A 14,745-nucleotide genomic window follows, 5' to 3' on the forward strand; every position below is an offset into this window, starting at 1 on the left:
GCGCCGGGGGCAGGGGGGGGGGCCATATGACAGGCAGCCCCTGCAGCCATTCAGAGCTTTGGGGGGCGGGGGGAGGGGAGGGCATGCTCTGTCACCAAAAGGCTACCTGGGCCCACATTCTGCCTGTGAAATCGGGGCAGCCCCCACAGATTAGGTAGGTCCCTAGTTATATATCCAGTAACTTTTGTTAGAAGAGTCTAACAACTTGTTTTCAAGATGTACTCAATGCTTATAAACTCGTGAAATCACAGAATGGTAAGGGAATAGGTTTAAGTTTTTAATACTTCTGCAGAGCAGTTGCAATCCCTAAAAAAAAAAAATTTAAATAATTATTTTTTCTTTTGTTTATAGCAGGGGTCAGTAGCTTTTTACCTATGTGAAACAGAATTTGTGACCCAGCCATGGCTACAAGCCACAAGTCTCTGCATCTGCCTACCCTCTGAGTGCCCAGCTGCCTGCACTCAGCCTCTCTGCAGAAACTCGGGCCCTCTTCAGCAAGGGAAGCACAGGTGCAGCTCTGCTGCAAGGTGCTGCAGAGAGGATGGGTGGCATGGCAGAGCTCTGTGCCATTGATCCCCTTTCTGGATCAGATTTCTTCACAGGCTGGATTCAGCCTGTGGGCCATAGTGTTTTGAGCCCCGGTCTATAGTAGCCTATAACCTAGTCTACAGGTTATTGACGACAAAGTCTTTGCATGGTTTCTGTTATTAGGGGCTTTTAATATATGCTAATATAACCCAATTGGGTGGTTTCCCAGTTTCATAAAAATTCAAGGACTTGTCTCTTTTGAAACAAAAAAGCCAAAGTCTAAATGCAAATACATTCGTATTTTTATATAAATGTATACAAAAACAGAGCTTGAATAGTCTTTCTTGTGTAAATTACATTTTAATTCTGCTAGGAGAATAGGGGATGTGCAAATTCATGTAATTTAGTGTAGCATATTTAACAAATATTGGGAAATTGTTTGAAAAAATATGTCTTTACATGGGTTAAGGAGATGGGCTGCTACTGTCTTAGGAACACTTGGCCTCTGTGGTACTCTTAGGCTCTACATTCCAGAAGCAAATACAACCTTTATTTTTGAACAACTAGGCCAGCAAGTCTACCTGTCATACTTTAAGTTGTCTTTTTTTTTCTTTTCTTATATTTTAAAATGTAATAAAAGAAAAGAGTGATGTAGAACCGAGTAAATGATTGTGTTCCATGACATTTAAAACTGCTTTGTTTCTAATTCTGTTTTGTTTAAAGTGGAAAGTTTTTCTAATTTCCTCTTGACTAGGTTTTGTTGTTGTATTTGTGCCAAACTAGAAACTGTAAATGGTGCTTTGTAGCTAGCAGCAGCACCATTCGCTCAGTAAAATTCACCCTAGTTTAAAGGAACCTGAAGGACTAGATGTTCTTCATTTGGTCTTCAGGGGGTTTGTTATCTTGTCCCTTGACTTTAAAGATAATTTAAAGAATAATCTTGTCGTTTTGATAAGTGAAATGGAGTTTTTTGTGGTCAATCCTCATCTATGGCATTCCATAAAGATCGTATTTTCTTCATTATTACTACAAACTCCTTTTTGTGTTGATTTCTGACTTCCGTTCTAACCAGACCATTACCTTTCCAGTGGTCTTTCTGGCAGCATGCGACTCCTGTTAAAAAAACAAACTTTACACAAATATTAAATAGGCGGTCACTATTTGGATTGAAACTAAATATTTCCATAACCATTCTGGATATTTCTAACATTCTTCGTCCAAAGGTTATTCAAACAGATAAACGTTTTATACTTAAACTTGTTAGAAAAGTTAGAGATCCAGGTCCAAATAGTTATAAAACTAATTCTATCAGCTTGGCCCAAACTACCTCAGTACCAGGACTGATTGTTAAAATTTCTGATTATAGATATTTCTGCATGCTTCTCGCAATGCAGATCTCCCATGAGTGTGAAATTGCTGAGGCAATTCATGAAGGTGAAAAGAGATTACTTACTGCTTCAGTCTAAGATTATTTGCCGTATTGGAAATGTGCAGTTCCTTCTGGCAAATATCTTTAGATATCTTCAAGTATTTTGGGGAAATAATCTTCAGAGACTTACCATTACTAACAAGTGAATCTGACTTTTGCTAATGGAAAATAGCAAAGCTAATAACAGATATTCAAAAGGGGGAAATAAAAAAACATATTAAAAACTAAGCCCAGGTCCTCAACTCTCTGTAGAAGAAAGGTTTCTAACAAACCCCTGGGTTGGTTTAAGACTTCACAGTCAAATGTTTCCTTGTTTTATATGAAAAAATGTGCATTCAGTAGGGTAAGAGTCATCTTCTGGTAGCTTGCTTAGTGGTCAGTTTCCCATCTTGTGTTCTTCAAACTTACTATGGGATTGTTTTGGACAATAAGAAGTATGTGTAAATTGGCACATCGTGTGTGAATCCTGGTGATTAGAACTCTTTTACCAAATTAAGAGAATATTCTTATTTTTCTTGTTCTACACTTTTTGGTTGGGGAAGTCCTTTTTTATACCTGGTATCTAGTTATGGAATATCAAAAACATAGTTATTGTCTTCAGTAAGTTTATCTGCATATCTGTTTCTTTCAGAATGACCAGGTCCTCCAGGGCTTTTCAGTGGACAAAGGAGAATTTACTTGTCCCCTCTGTAGGCAATTTGCTAACAGTGTCCTGCCTTGTTATCCTGGAAACAATGGTGAAAGAAACATTTGGCAATGTCACAGTAACAAGAATATGCAAGATCTTGTAAAAGAGGTGGAAGAGCTTCAAGAACAGCTGGGAACTTTCCCAGTAAGCATCAGTGTAAGGCAGAAAGATCCTTGTTAATTTGCCTCTAACCCTTTGAACTTTCTATTTTGTTCTTTTCTGTGACTTCAAATGTTATGTGCTATGGGATTGCATTTTTCCTCCTGTCCCATGTGGAAAAACTTAGTTTATCATAAGTTAAATGCTAAAAATATCCTAAACATTTGCGCTTGTTATTACATCACTTATTAAAAGAAAGTGTTATGACCAAAGAATGATTAATCTTAAGGTATATCTTTAACATTCATTTTTCTTGCTTATTTAATATCTTGCAGTCTGGCACTTTACATTGAACTGAATCATACTACGTAAAGCTCACTTATATTTTTTTTACAATGTAAAACATCAGTTCATTATAACCGGAATCTATTTAAAGTATGTCTATTAAAAACATTTAAGGATATGGATTATTTGTTTTTTCAAAGACGGGTATTTCAAAATATAGTTGCTTGGGACTGCATTTTTAAATTTGTTACTTATAGACGCATAGAAGGGGTTGGAAGAGACCTCAGGAGGTCATCTAGTCCAACTCCCTGCTCAAAGCAGGACCAGCCCCAACTAGATCATCCCAGCCAAGGCTATTTGATGCATTTGTTCTATATATTGCAAATACATTTTGCACAAACTGAAGTATCTAGAAGTTAGAGATGTACAAAATTCGTAGTTAATTGATTTGTCCATCTCCCTTCCTTTTCAGAATATTACCTTTATATTTAATCAACTTTTAATATGCTTTTTTTCACCTGCTTTTGCATATATAGATTGATAAAATGACAGTGATAAGCTTTGTGACCAAATATTGCATTTCTCTGTATAAACAAATGGACTTTTCTGTGCCTTTTCCCCCCATAGTCTGAAACCAATCTAAGCAAGGAAATGGAATCTGTGATGAAAGATATAAAAAACACTACTCAGAAGAAATATACAGACTACAGCAAGACTCCTGGATCACCAGACAATGATTTTCTTTTTATGTATTCTGTAGCTAGGTGGGTGTATTAAGCTTTTCTGACACAGTTTCTTTGCATTTCTCTTAAACAACATTACTAACCCTGGATGCTTAAAAATTGTGAATCAGATTTCCTCCAATCGTGAAATACGCACATGCATGCATGCACACGTGCACAGAGTCAACTAGCTAAGGGTATATATAGCTGCAGCTGATAGCTGCATACAACTGCTCCAGCTGTTTGCTGTGGCTTTTATTTTAAAGCAGGGGCAGGCAATAATTTTGGCTGGAGGTCTGCTTAACGAGGTTTGGTAAGCTTTTGAGGGCTGCGTGGGTAGCCCCACCCCCTGGTTGCCATCTTGGGACTGGAAGTCTTGCCCTTAGCCCCTGACCTTTGCTACCAGAAATCACTCCCCTTGCCCCCCAGAAATACTCCTTCTGGAAGGGGCGGTTGCCATTGTAGAACCAAAAAACCCCAAATCATACACTCGAAGTCTAACACATACTATAACATATTTAAATTTTATTACAAAATATATTTTTGTCATGAGTTGTGTTTGCCTGCTGTATATAGAGATGATTGTATAATAACTCAAAAATAAATTCTTAGTCTTATATATTGTGTGTGGGGGTGTGTGGTTGGGTTTGTGTGTATATGGTGGGGTATGGGGAGGGTTGTGTGTGTGTATGTATGGTGGGGCTGGGGGGATGTGGATGTATGGTGAAGTGTGGGTGTGTGTATGTATGGTGGGATGTGGGGGGGGTTATGTATCGTGTGTGTGGGGGTGTAACTGTGTGAGGGAACATAGGGTATGTGGGGGGAGTTGTGGGGGCAGGACGTGGGTCTGTGGCATTTGTGGGGTGTGAGGGAGGGTTTAGTGGCTATGGGGATCCCCGCCACACTCCCCTCATGGCACAGCGGCAGCACATGGCGCTCGGGGTGCTCATGCCCAGTGCAGATGCTGATTCCCAACGGTGCATAGCTTCAGCTAGCTCTGCACATCACAGTGAGGGGTGCAGCCCAAGCAGGCCGACTATTGCTGGTGCTCCCCACTGTGTATGTGCAGCCCCTGCACTTGCGTGCCACCGGGAGGGGAGCCCTGCACACTGGAGCCAGCTGCCTTCTCTGCCCTTCTCCTGTGGTATGCAAGTGTGGGGCTGCACACACGCACACGGCAGGGAGCACCACCAATAGAGGCAGCCCAGCTGGGTTGCGCTCCTAGCTGTGATGTGCAGTGCTAGCTGGAGCCACGTGCCACTGGGCACAAGTGCTGCTGCTGCCACTGCTGCCACCTGCAGAGCTGCGCAACATGGGGAGAGTGGTGGAGATCTCCACACCCTTCCACCCTCCCTCACACCCACACTTTGCCCACCTGAGCTCTGCACTGCCGCTGTCCCCCCTTGGGCAGAGGCTCCATACTAATGCCAGCCACAAGCTCCACACTCCCACCCACCTGCAGCTTCGCCCCTGCTCCTGTCCCCACCCCCACCACTTCCCTACCTGCGGCCCAGAGCTGGACGCTGGGGAAGTTGAGCAGGTCCCCTAGCGGCTGTAGCAGTGGCAGTAGCAGTCCTGCCCAGAAGCTGCTGCTGGCTGGGCCGGGCCCTTCCGTCTACATGCATAGGAGCGAGGCACAATAGGGTATGTTGGGGGCGGGGGCGGCGTTTATATGTGGATGCCTCACTCCCACCCTTGTGGTTGGAAGGGCTGAGCAGGATACAATTAGTTGGTGGGTGCTGTGAGCCGGATCAAAATGCCTGGCAGGCCAGATGGGGCAGGCCTTATTGTGCCCACTGATGTTTTAAAGGCTTCCCCTTCTCTGGTCAGTTTTGTGGTACCACGTATGAGTTTCAAGTGATAAGAGGCAGTGACCTTTTGGAGTAGGAGTTGCAGCAAACTGCTGAGTGGCTTGTTAATAATTTAACCCATTGTGAACTAAGCAGGTTCTACCATATAGGGTTCTTTTTATTTAACTTCAGGTTTTTTAAGCATTATGGGCACACCAGAGCTTTAAAAAGCTAGTGTTCTCATGTACTCGCAGTATTCCAGTAACTGAGGCTGTAGGAAAAATGCCAGTTATCATGATCTTTGTAGTAACATTTCAGTAGTTGGCAACACTTCATAAGCTTTCTAGTCTTGGTTGAGTGAAGCAAACTGTTTATGTTTGAATTGACTTGTTAAATCCCTTGTCTCCTAAGAGTAGTCAGTTGCTGTGTGGGACTACAGGAGTATGCCAGTATAGGCAACTCTGGCTTAGCGCTCTTAATTGGTTCCTGAAAAAATGAACGTTAAGCAAAACCAAAAGTATTTGCCAACCCAAGATAGCGAACGCATTTGTTTTTAATGACGCGAGATGACGACCGTGAGCGTTATAATGAAACTCACTGAGCGCTAAGTGAAATCAGGGATCAATTTAAAATGAGTGTTACAGCAAAATAGTGCTAAGCGAAACAGCATTAACTGGGGGTTGCCTGTATTCCTTTTGCATAGCTGAGCCTCCTAGGATGTTATATAATGTTTCCATGGCACACCTCAGAGCTCTACAAAGAAAGAAGCCCCAGCTGCCCACTTCTACTCTGCATTTGCCAAACCCAGATATAGGCTTCAAGCTGGCATGACAGTGACCCCCCCACCCTTCCCTGCTTCTTCCTATTGTCTCTGGCATGCTCAAAAGCCTCCGAGATCTCGAGAGTGGCAGTGAGAAGGATACCCTCAGAGTGGCTTCATTGTCTCATACCCAGGTTTGCTGCACATGTAATAGAAATAGCTGGGCTGTGTATACTGTTCCACAGTGCTTTCAGGAACATGGTGGAAGTGTGAACTAAGAGAAGTTGTCACTTATTCCATCACAGAAGATAGGAGCTTGGATAGATTCCATTTCAGCAAAGGACTTCATTTCAGAGAAGAGGTTCTGTTTACCTCATGAGGTCCTGAATATAACAAAATTGCATTCAGCTATGACTGTTCACACTTGCCTTACATTATAAGGGCATTGATGTATTTGCATATATGTAGCAGTCCTTGTTAAACTTTGCCTGCTTTGCGCTTTGGGTCAAACTACCAGCAAGTTTGAAAGTCTTGCTGCACCACAGGACCTAATAACAGTAAATTTGTATATGTGACTTGTCAGCATTTGGAAAAGGATTAACAGTCATGACTCCATCATTGACCATGCCGTTTGGGCCAGTAAACCTATGTGGGCCTTTTATATATTCAAGGTACTTGGTCATGGAGAATACAAGACAACTACAAATATACATCTTGGAATTCAGGGCCATTAGACTGGTGCTCCTCCCTATCCTGTGATGTTCAGTCTCAGTAGTGCAGATATTAACAAACGCTATGTTGGCTTTACACAAATGATCAAAAGGTCCCTGCCCCCACACCTGCACAGAGACAATTTAGCTATGGAAATGAAGTTCCTTTCTTGGCATAATCCTAACAGATTTGCACTTCTCAGGTATCAGCAGCAACCTGGAAGACTCCCTAACAGGCAGTCTGTCATTGATTATGAGTGGTAGCAGTCAAAAGCCATCACCAAATTGATATTTCATTTATAGACCTGTTGCCAACAAAGATGACTCCAAATATCTACACTTCTGCTCCAAAGTGGGTGTGAGTCTAGGGTTGCTGCTGAATGCCTACCTCATGCAGTGGAACCAAGGCCTCCTATATAGCTCCTGATAATCTCTAGGGTGATTGCTCAGGTCAGGTGAGACCAACATGAGATCTTCATGCAATCCTTCTAAACTTTATATAGAGCCTTCCTTTGAGGAAAACTGTGTGTACTCCTTTTTGCCTTCAAAATGGTCTTTTCAGTTGGAAGTATGAGGGACTTCCAGGCATTCATAGGGGAACCCTCATACATTTTGTTCCATAAGGACAAGATGATACTAAGATCTCATGCAAAAATCATTCCCAAGGTGTTTCAAGAGTCCCGTTTAGCATTCAAGTCAACTTACCTGTGTATCTAAAGCCCTTTGATAATACTTTAATTAAACTATAGGTGGACAAGGTTTCTTGGGTGAATTTGATATCTTTTATTAGACCAACCCAAATAGTTGGAGAATAGTTATTAAGCAAGCTTTCGGGTTCAAAAACCCTTCGTCAGGCTAAGGAAGTTTCAGCAGTCGGTGTGTGCTCTTCCTGGATGGAATGAAAAGTAAAGAAGCCAGGGGCTGGGCTGGGCTGGGGAGTCAGTTGCCAGGCACATTATAATGTATCAAAAATCCAGTGTCTATGTTTAGTCCATGATCTCTAGTATCCAGGAGGTTGATGAAATGGAGCTCATAGGCTTGTCTCTGGGAAGTGTTGTGTAAGTTTCCCTTGAGGATCCGGACTGAGAGATTGGAGAGAGAGTGGCCCTCCTGTGAGAAATGTGCCCCCACCGGTAACTGGGTATTTCTGTCTTTGATGGATTTCTGGTGTGCGTTCATTCTGGTGCGCAGTTGTTGTTTGGTCTCTCCTACGTATCTTCCATCAGGGCATTTGGTGCGTTGGATGAGGTATATTACATTTCTGGAGGTGCAGCTGTAAGATCCTGGGATGCTGATGGCTCTGTTGTGGGGTGTAGTAATAGTGGGGGTGGTGGAGATGTGGGGGCAGGTTTTGCATTTCTTGTCCTGGCACGGTCTGGATCCTTTTGGTGTGTTCTGGGCTTGAGGAAGTTTGCTTCTGGTGATGAGGTTGGCAAGGTTCGATGCTTGTTTGAAGGCTAGGATGGGTGGCTCTGGGAATATCTTTTTAAGAATAGGGTCTCTTTCTAGTATGGGTTGCAAACATGCGATCTGTCTCTCTGGACGAGTGTCCTTGTTGGGTGAAAGCCTTTTTAAGATTGGTGAGGTGGCAATCCCGGATGTTCTCTTCAGTACAGATGCGGTGGTATCTGAGGGCTTGGCTGTATATCACAGCTTTTTTGGTGTGTTTCGGGTGATTGCTGGTTCTGTGCAGATATGTTTGTTGGTCTGTGGGTTTCTTGTATACTGTGGTCTGTATTTTACCCTTCTGGATACTGATCATTGTGTCTAAAAAGGAGATGTTGGTGCTGGAGTATTCTAAAGAAAGTTGGATGGAGGGATGGTGACTGTTGAATTTCTGATGGAACTCAATCAGGGATTGCAGGTTTTCAGTCCAAATGATGAAGATGTCATCGATGTATCTTAAGTATAGCAAGGGTTTGATGGTGCAGTTCTTGAGGAAGTCTTCTTCCAGGTGGCTCATAAAAAGGTTGGCATACTGTGGGGCCATTTTAGTGCCCATAGCTGTTCCCATCTTCTGGAGGAAGTGTTGATTATTAAAAGTGAAATTGTTGTGTGTGAGGATGAAGTGTATAAGGTCAGTAATATCTTTCGGTCTGTATTCTGAGTTGTAACCTTGTTCCTGTAAGGTAGGCTTGGATGCCATCCTGGTGTGGGATGTTGGTATATAGGCTGGGAACATCCTATAACTATAACTTTTGGAGTGACCCGTTTCACTGTCTTTTTGTGGCTAGGCCTGGGTGCTCCAAGGGCCATATTTTTTATCACTAATATTATCAGTGTCCATCTATCATGGTTCAACTGGCCATCTATCATGGCTCACTCTGCTAGAGCTCAAGCAGTGTTCTTGGCCTGATTCCAATATATATTAATATCTGAAATCTGCAAGGCAAATTTATGAAGTTATACATGCTGGATTTTGATGCTAGATCAGGTGTTGTTTGACAACAGTATTCCAGAGCAGTATTTCAGTCTTTAGTTGACTGATTAAACTTTTAAATCTCCACATCTCCACCATCCAGTGAGGATGCTGTTTGTCAGTCCACACATACTCATACATACTCAAGCAACATAAAATGCTTGTTTATTGCACAGAAAACTGCATGGCTGTGAAATGTTCTGATCAGTGCTGATCTTATGACGGGTCCAGCCCAGGCAAGGACATGACTAATTTAAGGATATAATCAATCTTGCATTGACTCTTTGATAAGGAATATTAAGATTTTTCAAGTGTAAAGAAAAATTAATCTAAACTCTTCAACCTTAACTCTGACCCTAAATAAATTCTCTTTTCATAAGTAATCTCCAAATAGAAATATAGTAGTTCTTCATAGCCCAAAATGAATCAGCTTCAAAGGTAAATCCACACACAGAGTTTCTCTGGAAATCATAAGGTTATGTACTATTTTCCTTTTAAACTAAAGCCCTGACTGCAATATTATTCTAATTATAGAGACCTTGCACTTGCATAGGTATCCATTGATTTTAGTGGGGCATAAGTGCCTGCCAACATGAATCTGATTGCAAGAGCTGTAGTTGGTCAGCATTACTTGCAAGAAAGGATGATAACTACTTTGAAAATGTATATTGATAATATGTCCTATTTACCAGAAGACAATAACTGAAAACAAAATTAAAAAAAATTGGTAATAAATATAGTCGGGTCAGAGTCAAGGCTGTGTAGTATAATGAAATATGCATTTATGTCTACTTGATAAGAATAATACAGTATATTTTTGTGGGCAGTGTAACACTTATGCCATTTTTTCTTTATGATTTGTTGGTAGTTTCAAGGGCACTTAGTCTTGACTTAGAAGTACCACTAAGGATGTTGCTTGTGTAGAGTTTTATCTGGATCCCTCACTGGTGATACTTTTACCTGTATCCTAATGGGTAGCATGGTGGAGCACATTACTCTCAGATGATCCCTGCCACCCAATTGATGGCTCATGTAGGAAAAGTGATAAGAGAGGAGAGGTGGTATAATGCCACCCACTTACCCTTCAGGAACGTAAAGACAGTTTTCATACTTCTGTGGGTTGATGAGCCCAATGGTATCCCTACCTTTATTATTTATTGGTTTTGCTGGCAATGGAATGGGGGCTATACATTGTTGTAACTTACTGGAGGACCTTGACTATTTGTTTTTGTTTTTAAAAGGTAGATTTATTTTTGGTATAGTTTCTGATCCTGGGAGAAAAAAACCTAAACAAATGCTTAGCTCTCTCTTTTTATATACAGCTTTTTTTATATAACTTGCATTTCAATCACTTTGTGAACAATTTTAGATATTGATCCCAAATCTGTAACCTTTTATGCAAATATTTTGCTGATTTACATTTTCTTTCACATTAAGTGCTTACAGCACTACTGTGTTTTCTGTAGATATGTAAAAGTTAGCTAGAATTGCTTTTATTTGTAAAATAAATTGGTCATTTAAATGGAAAAGTATTTGGATTTTTAAAAATATTTTAATTGTGTTTTGAGCCATAATATTAATTATTTTGTTTGGTTGTGTTGTACATAGAATATTTACCAAAATTTTTTTTGTATAGCAAAAATTAAAAAATAGAAAATATCCCAGTAGAGTCCATGTAAATATAATCTGTATATTATTTTCTACACCAGGGTAGATACAGTACAGATTTGTGGTACTCTAGTTGTATAGTATATTCGATATACCATCTTAACTGCTCTTGAAGATTTGAATATGTTCTTAAAATAAATATGCTCTTTGTTCAAAGAAAGATTTGCTTTTAAATGGGCTGGAATGGCTTGTTTGTAATCTTAACTCCTTTGTATAAAAATCTCAGAACTTTAAGACTATCAGATAAAGAAATTTTAGAAGGGAATTGGACATTTTGTATTTTCATGATCAAATCTACATTCAGGGTCCAGTGTTTCTCATCTAAGTTAAATATATCCTAAACCAGAACAGTGTTACATTATTCCATACATTGCTTTTAGAGCCAAATGATATACATATCCATAAATGCTGGGGAGATGTATTACATCTCCAACCAGGAGTCCTCTTTCATTCATTGGACTTGGTTAGTGGATCCAGTGTTTTCCCTGCATGGGTATGTTAGAATGTTGAATCCATCCACCCATAAACTTTGTGAAAGATGACCTGGAAGGTCTTCTGCAATAGTATCAATACTATTCAGTGATTTAGGGCTTAATTTAGTAATCTAGACATGTACAATAATTTTATCCTTATAAGGACTATAGGATTAGAATTTATATCAGAAAATCATAGAAAAAGAGGGCCTGGAAGAGACCCAGGAAGTCAGCCCAGTCCATTCTCTTACTCAAGGCAGGATCATCCCTGTCTAAACTGTTTCTTTCAAGTGGTTCCCTAATCTGCTCTTAACAACATTAAAAAAATGGAGTTTCTGTAACTTCCTCAGGTAAACTATTCTGGTGCTTAACCCTTCATAATTAGAAAGTTATCCAACATAAATTTCCTTTGTTGCAGTTCATAGTTGTGACTACTTCGATTACTTGTCCTGTCCTGCAGCCAGAGAAAGTAGTCTCATTGCTATTCTCTTCATGCTACCCTTCATGTATTTGTAGATATTTACCAGTACCCCACCCCACAACTTACATAGGTCTTCTCCAGACTACATAATTATAATTCTTTCAACCTTTTCTCCAAAGTCATGTTTTTTAGACCTATTGTAATTTTTGTTTTTTCTCCACTGGACTTTTCCCACTTTTGTCCACAGCTTTCTTGAAGTATGATTCCCCAAACTGGACATAGTATGCCAGGTGGGGCAATTGCTAACAGAATAGAAGAACCACTTCCCTTGATGTCCAGGCAACATTCCTTTTAATGCAACTCGGTGTGCTATTAGCTCCTTTTCTTTTCTTTTTGCAAGAAGAGCAAACTTTTGGATCATATTGAATTTGTGGTCCACTATAACGGTCAACTCCTTTTCTTAGTTACCGTAGCCTTGTTTGTTATTTTCCTGTTTGTATTTGTGCATGCAGTTTTCTGTCCTAAATGCATGATTTTGTGTTTGGATTTACTCCATTTTATTTGATTAATTGTGGACCATTTTTTCCCAGTTTATCAAGATCATTCTGAATTGTAAACATATCGTCCACTATGTTTGCAGTTCCGTTCAGCTTGGTATTATCTGCAAATTTGCTGATTGTGTGCACTAAGAACCAACTCCAAATTATGAATTAAGATATTATACAGTATTAAACCCAGGACTGTGGAACCACGTTTGTTAACTTCATTTCAATTAAATATCAACCTTGTAGTGTTTTAATCTATACTTTATTGTGTAGCTTACTAACGAGAATATTATAGTCAATAGCTTTGCTGAAGTTGAGGTAATCACATCCATTGCAATCCCTCCATCCACAAAGTTTATCACCTTGTAGAATCTAAAATCTGATTGCTGAATCCATGTTGATTATTCCTGATCATCATGTTATCCTTTAGATGCTCAGAAACAGATGCCTTGATTACATGCTCTATTAGTTTTCTGGGCATCAAAGTTAGATTGAGTGGTCTGCAATTTCTGCATCATTCTGTCTTGCTATTGTTGAAGATGGGCACCATATTGACACTTTTCCAGTGGCCCAGGACCCTTTTTTTATAGCATTTGGGGCACTTGTACACATAATATAAGAGATGTTTTTGTCCTATGTAGGACAACAGTTCACCTTCTTGCCTGCAGTAGGATTGTTCTTTGTTTTGTTTGATTTTAAATGCCCAAGAAATGGGGCATCTGCCACTTCACTATTAAATACAAACCAAAACAGCTCACTCTTAAGAAGCTTTTCCTGGTATTCAGTATAATGTTTTCTCCCTAATTCCATTCTGTAGTTATTTCTGTGGAAGTTGCATTTCCTTCTACCACACAAAAAATGATTCTGCACCTTTCAGATGTTTGTAGATTCTTGCATTCGCACTCATTCTCTTATAGTTTTTCTTACTCAAACTAGGTATAATTAACTCTTCCTAATTTGTTTCTGATGGTGCAAAATGCAGCTGGCACTATGCAAATGCAGAAGAATTTACAGTCTAAAACACATATTAACAAAGATTTGGGGGAAAAGGTAAAGGTGACAACTGGCAAATACCTAATAAAGCATCTTAAAAATATTATTAGTTTACCTTTTGTTGAACCTCAACCTTGCTATTCTTAGCTAGTGAATTAATCGTAAACTCTCTTAATCTTCTTGCACTGAACAGCCCTTTTTCATGTTCCCTCAGAGAACAGATTGGGGTACTGTCTGCAAAAATACTTGCTTTCTTCAAAAAGCCAACTTGCAGCTTAAGGGAAATTTTGAAGCAGAACTGAGGATTCAGTGAAATAGGCGATGGGTGAATGGCACATTCAGACAATGATTAGTTAATTCTGCTTATTATAACTGTTAATTGAACTGTTGTACCATGGTGCAGGCACTGGCAGCAACACATTCCTTCTGGCAGCAGCATGTAGGCAGCTTGCTCCTCTCACCAGTTTCTTTGTTGCTTATACAGATGCAGATGGGAGTAGAAGAGTGCCCTCATGGGAAGATGCTCCAGTTACTGACGAGAGAACTGGCACCTGCCAGTCATCCCTGTACCCAGGCAGTCATGGGCTTCTGCCTCCCTGTCTGTGTGCGCAGCAGGAGAGGCAGCTCCCTTTTCCACCAACCTCTTACTTTGCGAAGGTGGGAGTTGGCAATCTTTTACTCATCATGGGGCACTGCTTGCAGCCTGGCAGGCATCATGGACTGCCCCATCCCCTGCTACACTCCAGTTCCTGCTCTGCAGACAGGGTGATCCCTAGCCTCCCCTCTTCCCACCTACAGCTTCTCTTGCCATGTCTCCAGGGTGACTGATTCAGGGAGGAGAAGCTGTAGTGTGTGGGGTTAGAGAGCAGTCTTCTGCCTGGAGCCAGAGCAGAGCTTGAGCTGGAATTGCATAGAGCCTTCTGTGGGATCCAGCAGCCAAGGGATTATCCTGCTGTTAGTAAAATGTGGAATGTAGAATCTGAGCCAGATCCCATGGCTAGGCTGTAACAGGGTTTCAGTGTGCTGTTGGTAAAATACTGACTAGATTGATTTAAGAGAACAGATATGGGTATCGGTATAATACAAATATAAGCTGTTATGATATAACAGCCTATTTCATTCAAGGTTAACATTTACAGAGATTTAGCTCACTTGTATTGCTACAGGAGCATGCAGCTCTAACTTGATGTAAGCTCCAGAGTGGCAACTCTTTCC

At 40.6% G+C, this 14,745-nt stretch overlaps 1 protein-coding gene across 8 annotated transcripts in view; it reads left to right on the forward strand.

The window, feature by feature from the left end:
- UBR3 (ubiquitin protein ligase E3 component n-recognin 3 (putative)) overlaps positions 1-14,745 on the forward strand; it is a 238,578-nt gene that overhangs the window by 157,493 nt on the left and 66,340 nt on the right. For 7 of the 8 annotated variants that reach the window (XM_025206463.1, XM_014520815.2, XM_025206461.1 and 4 more), the window contains 2 exons: positions 2,589-2,801; positions 3,657-3,793. In XM_025206463.1, coding sequence (XP_025062248.1) covers positions 2,589-2,801; positions 3,657-3,793 — 350 coding nt within the window. The remainder of the gene's footprint in view (positions 1-2,588; positions 2,802-3,656; positions 3,794-14,745) is intronic. The other variant, XM_025206457.1, reaches the window with a different exon arrangement.

Source organism: Alligator sinensis, unplaced genomic scaffold (genome assembly GCF_000455745.1).
Source record: "Alligator sinensis unplaced genomic scaffold, ASM45574v1 scaffold143_1, whole genome shotgun sequence".
Classification (NCBI taxonomy): domain Eukaryota; kingdom Metazoa; phylum Chordata; order Crocodylia; family Alligatoridae; genus Alligator; species Alligator sinensis.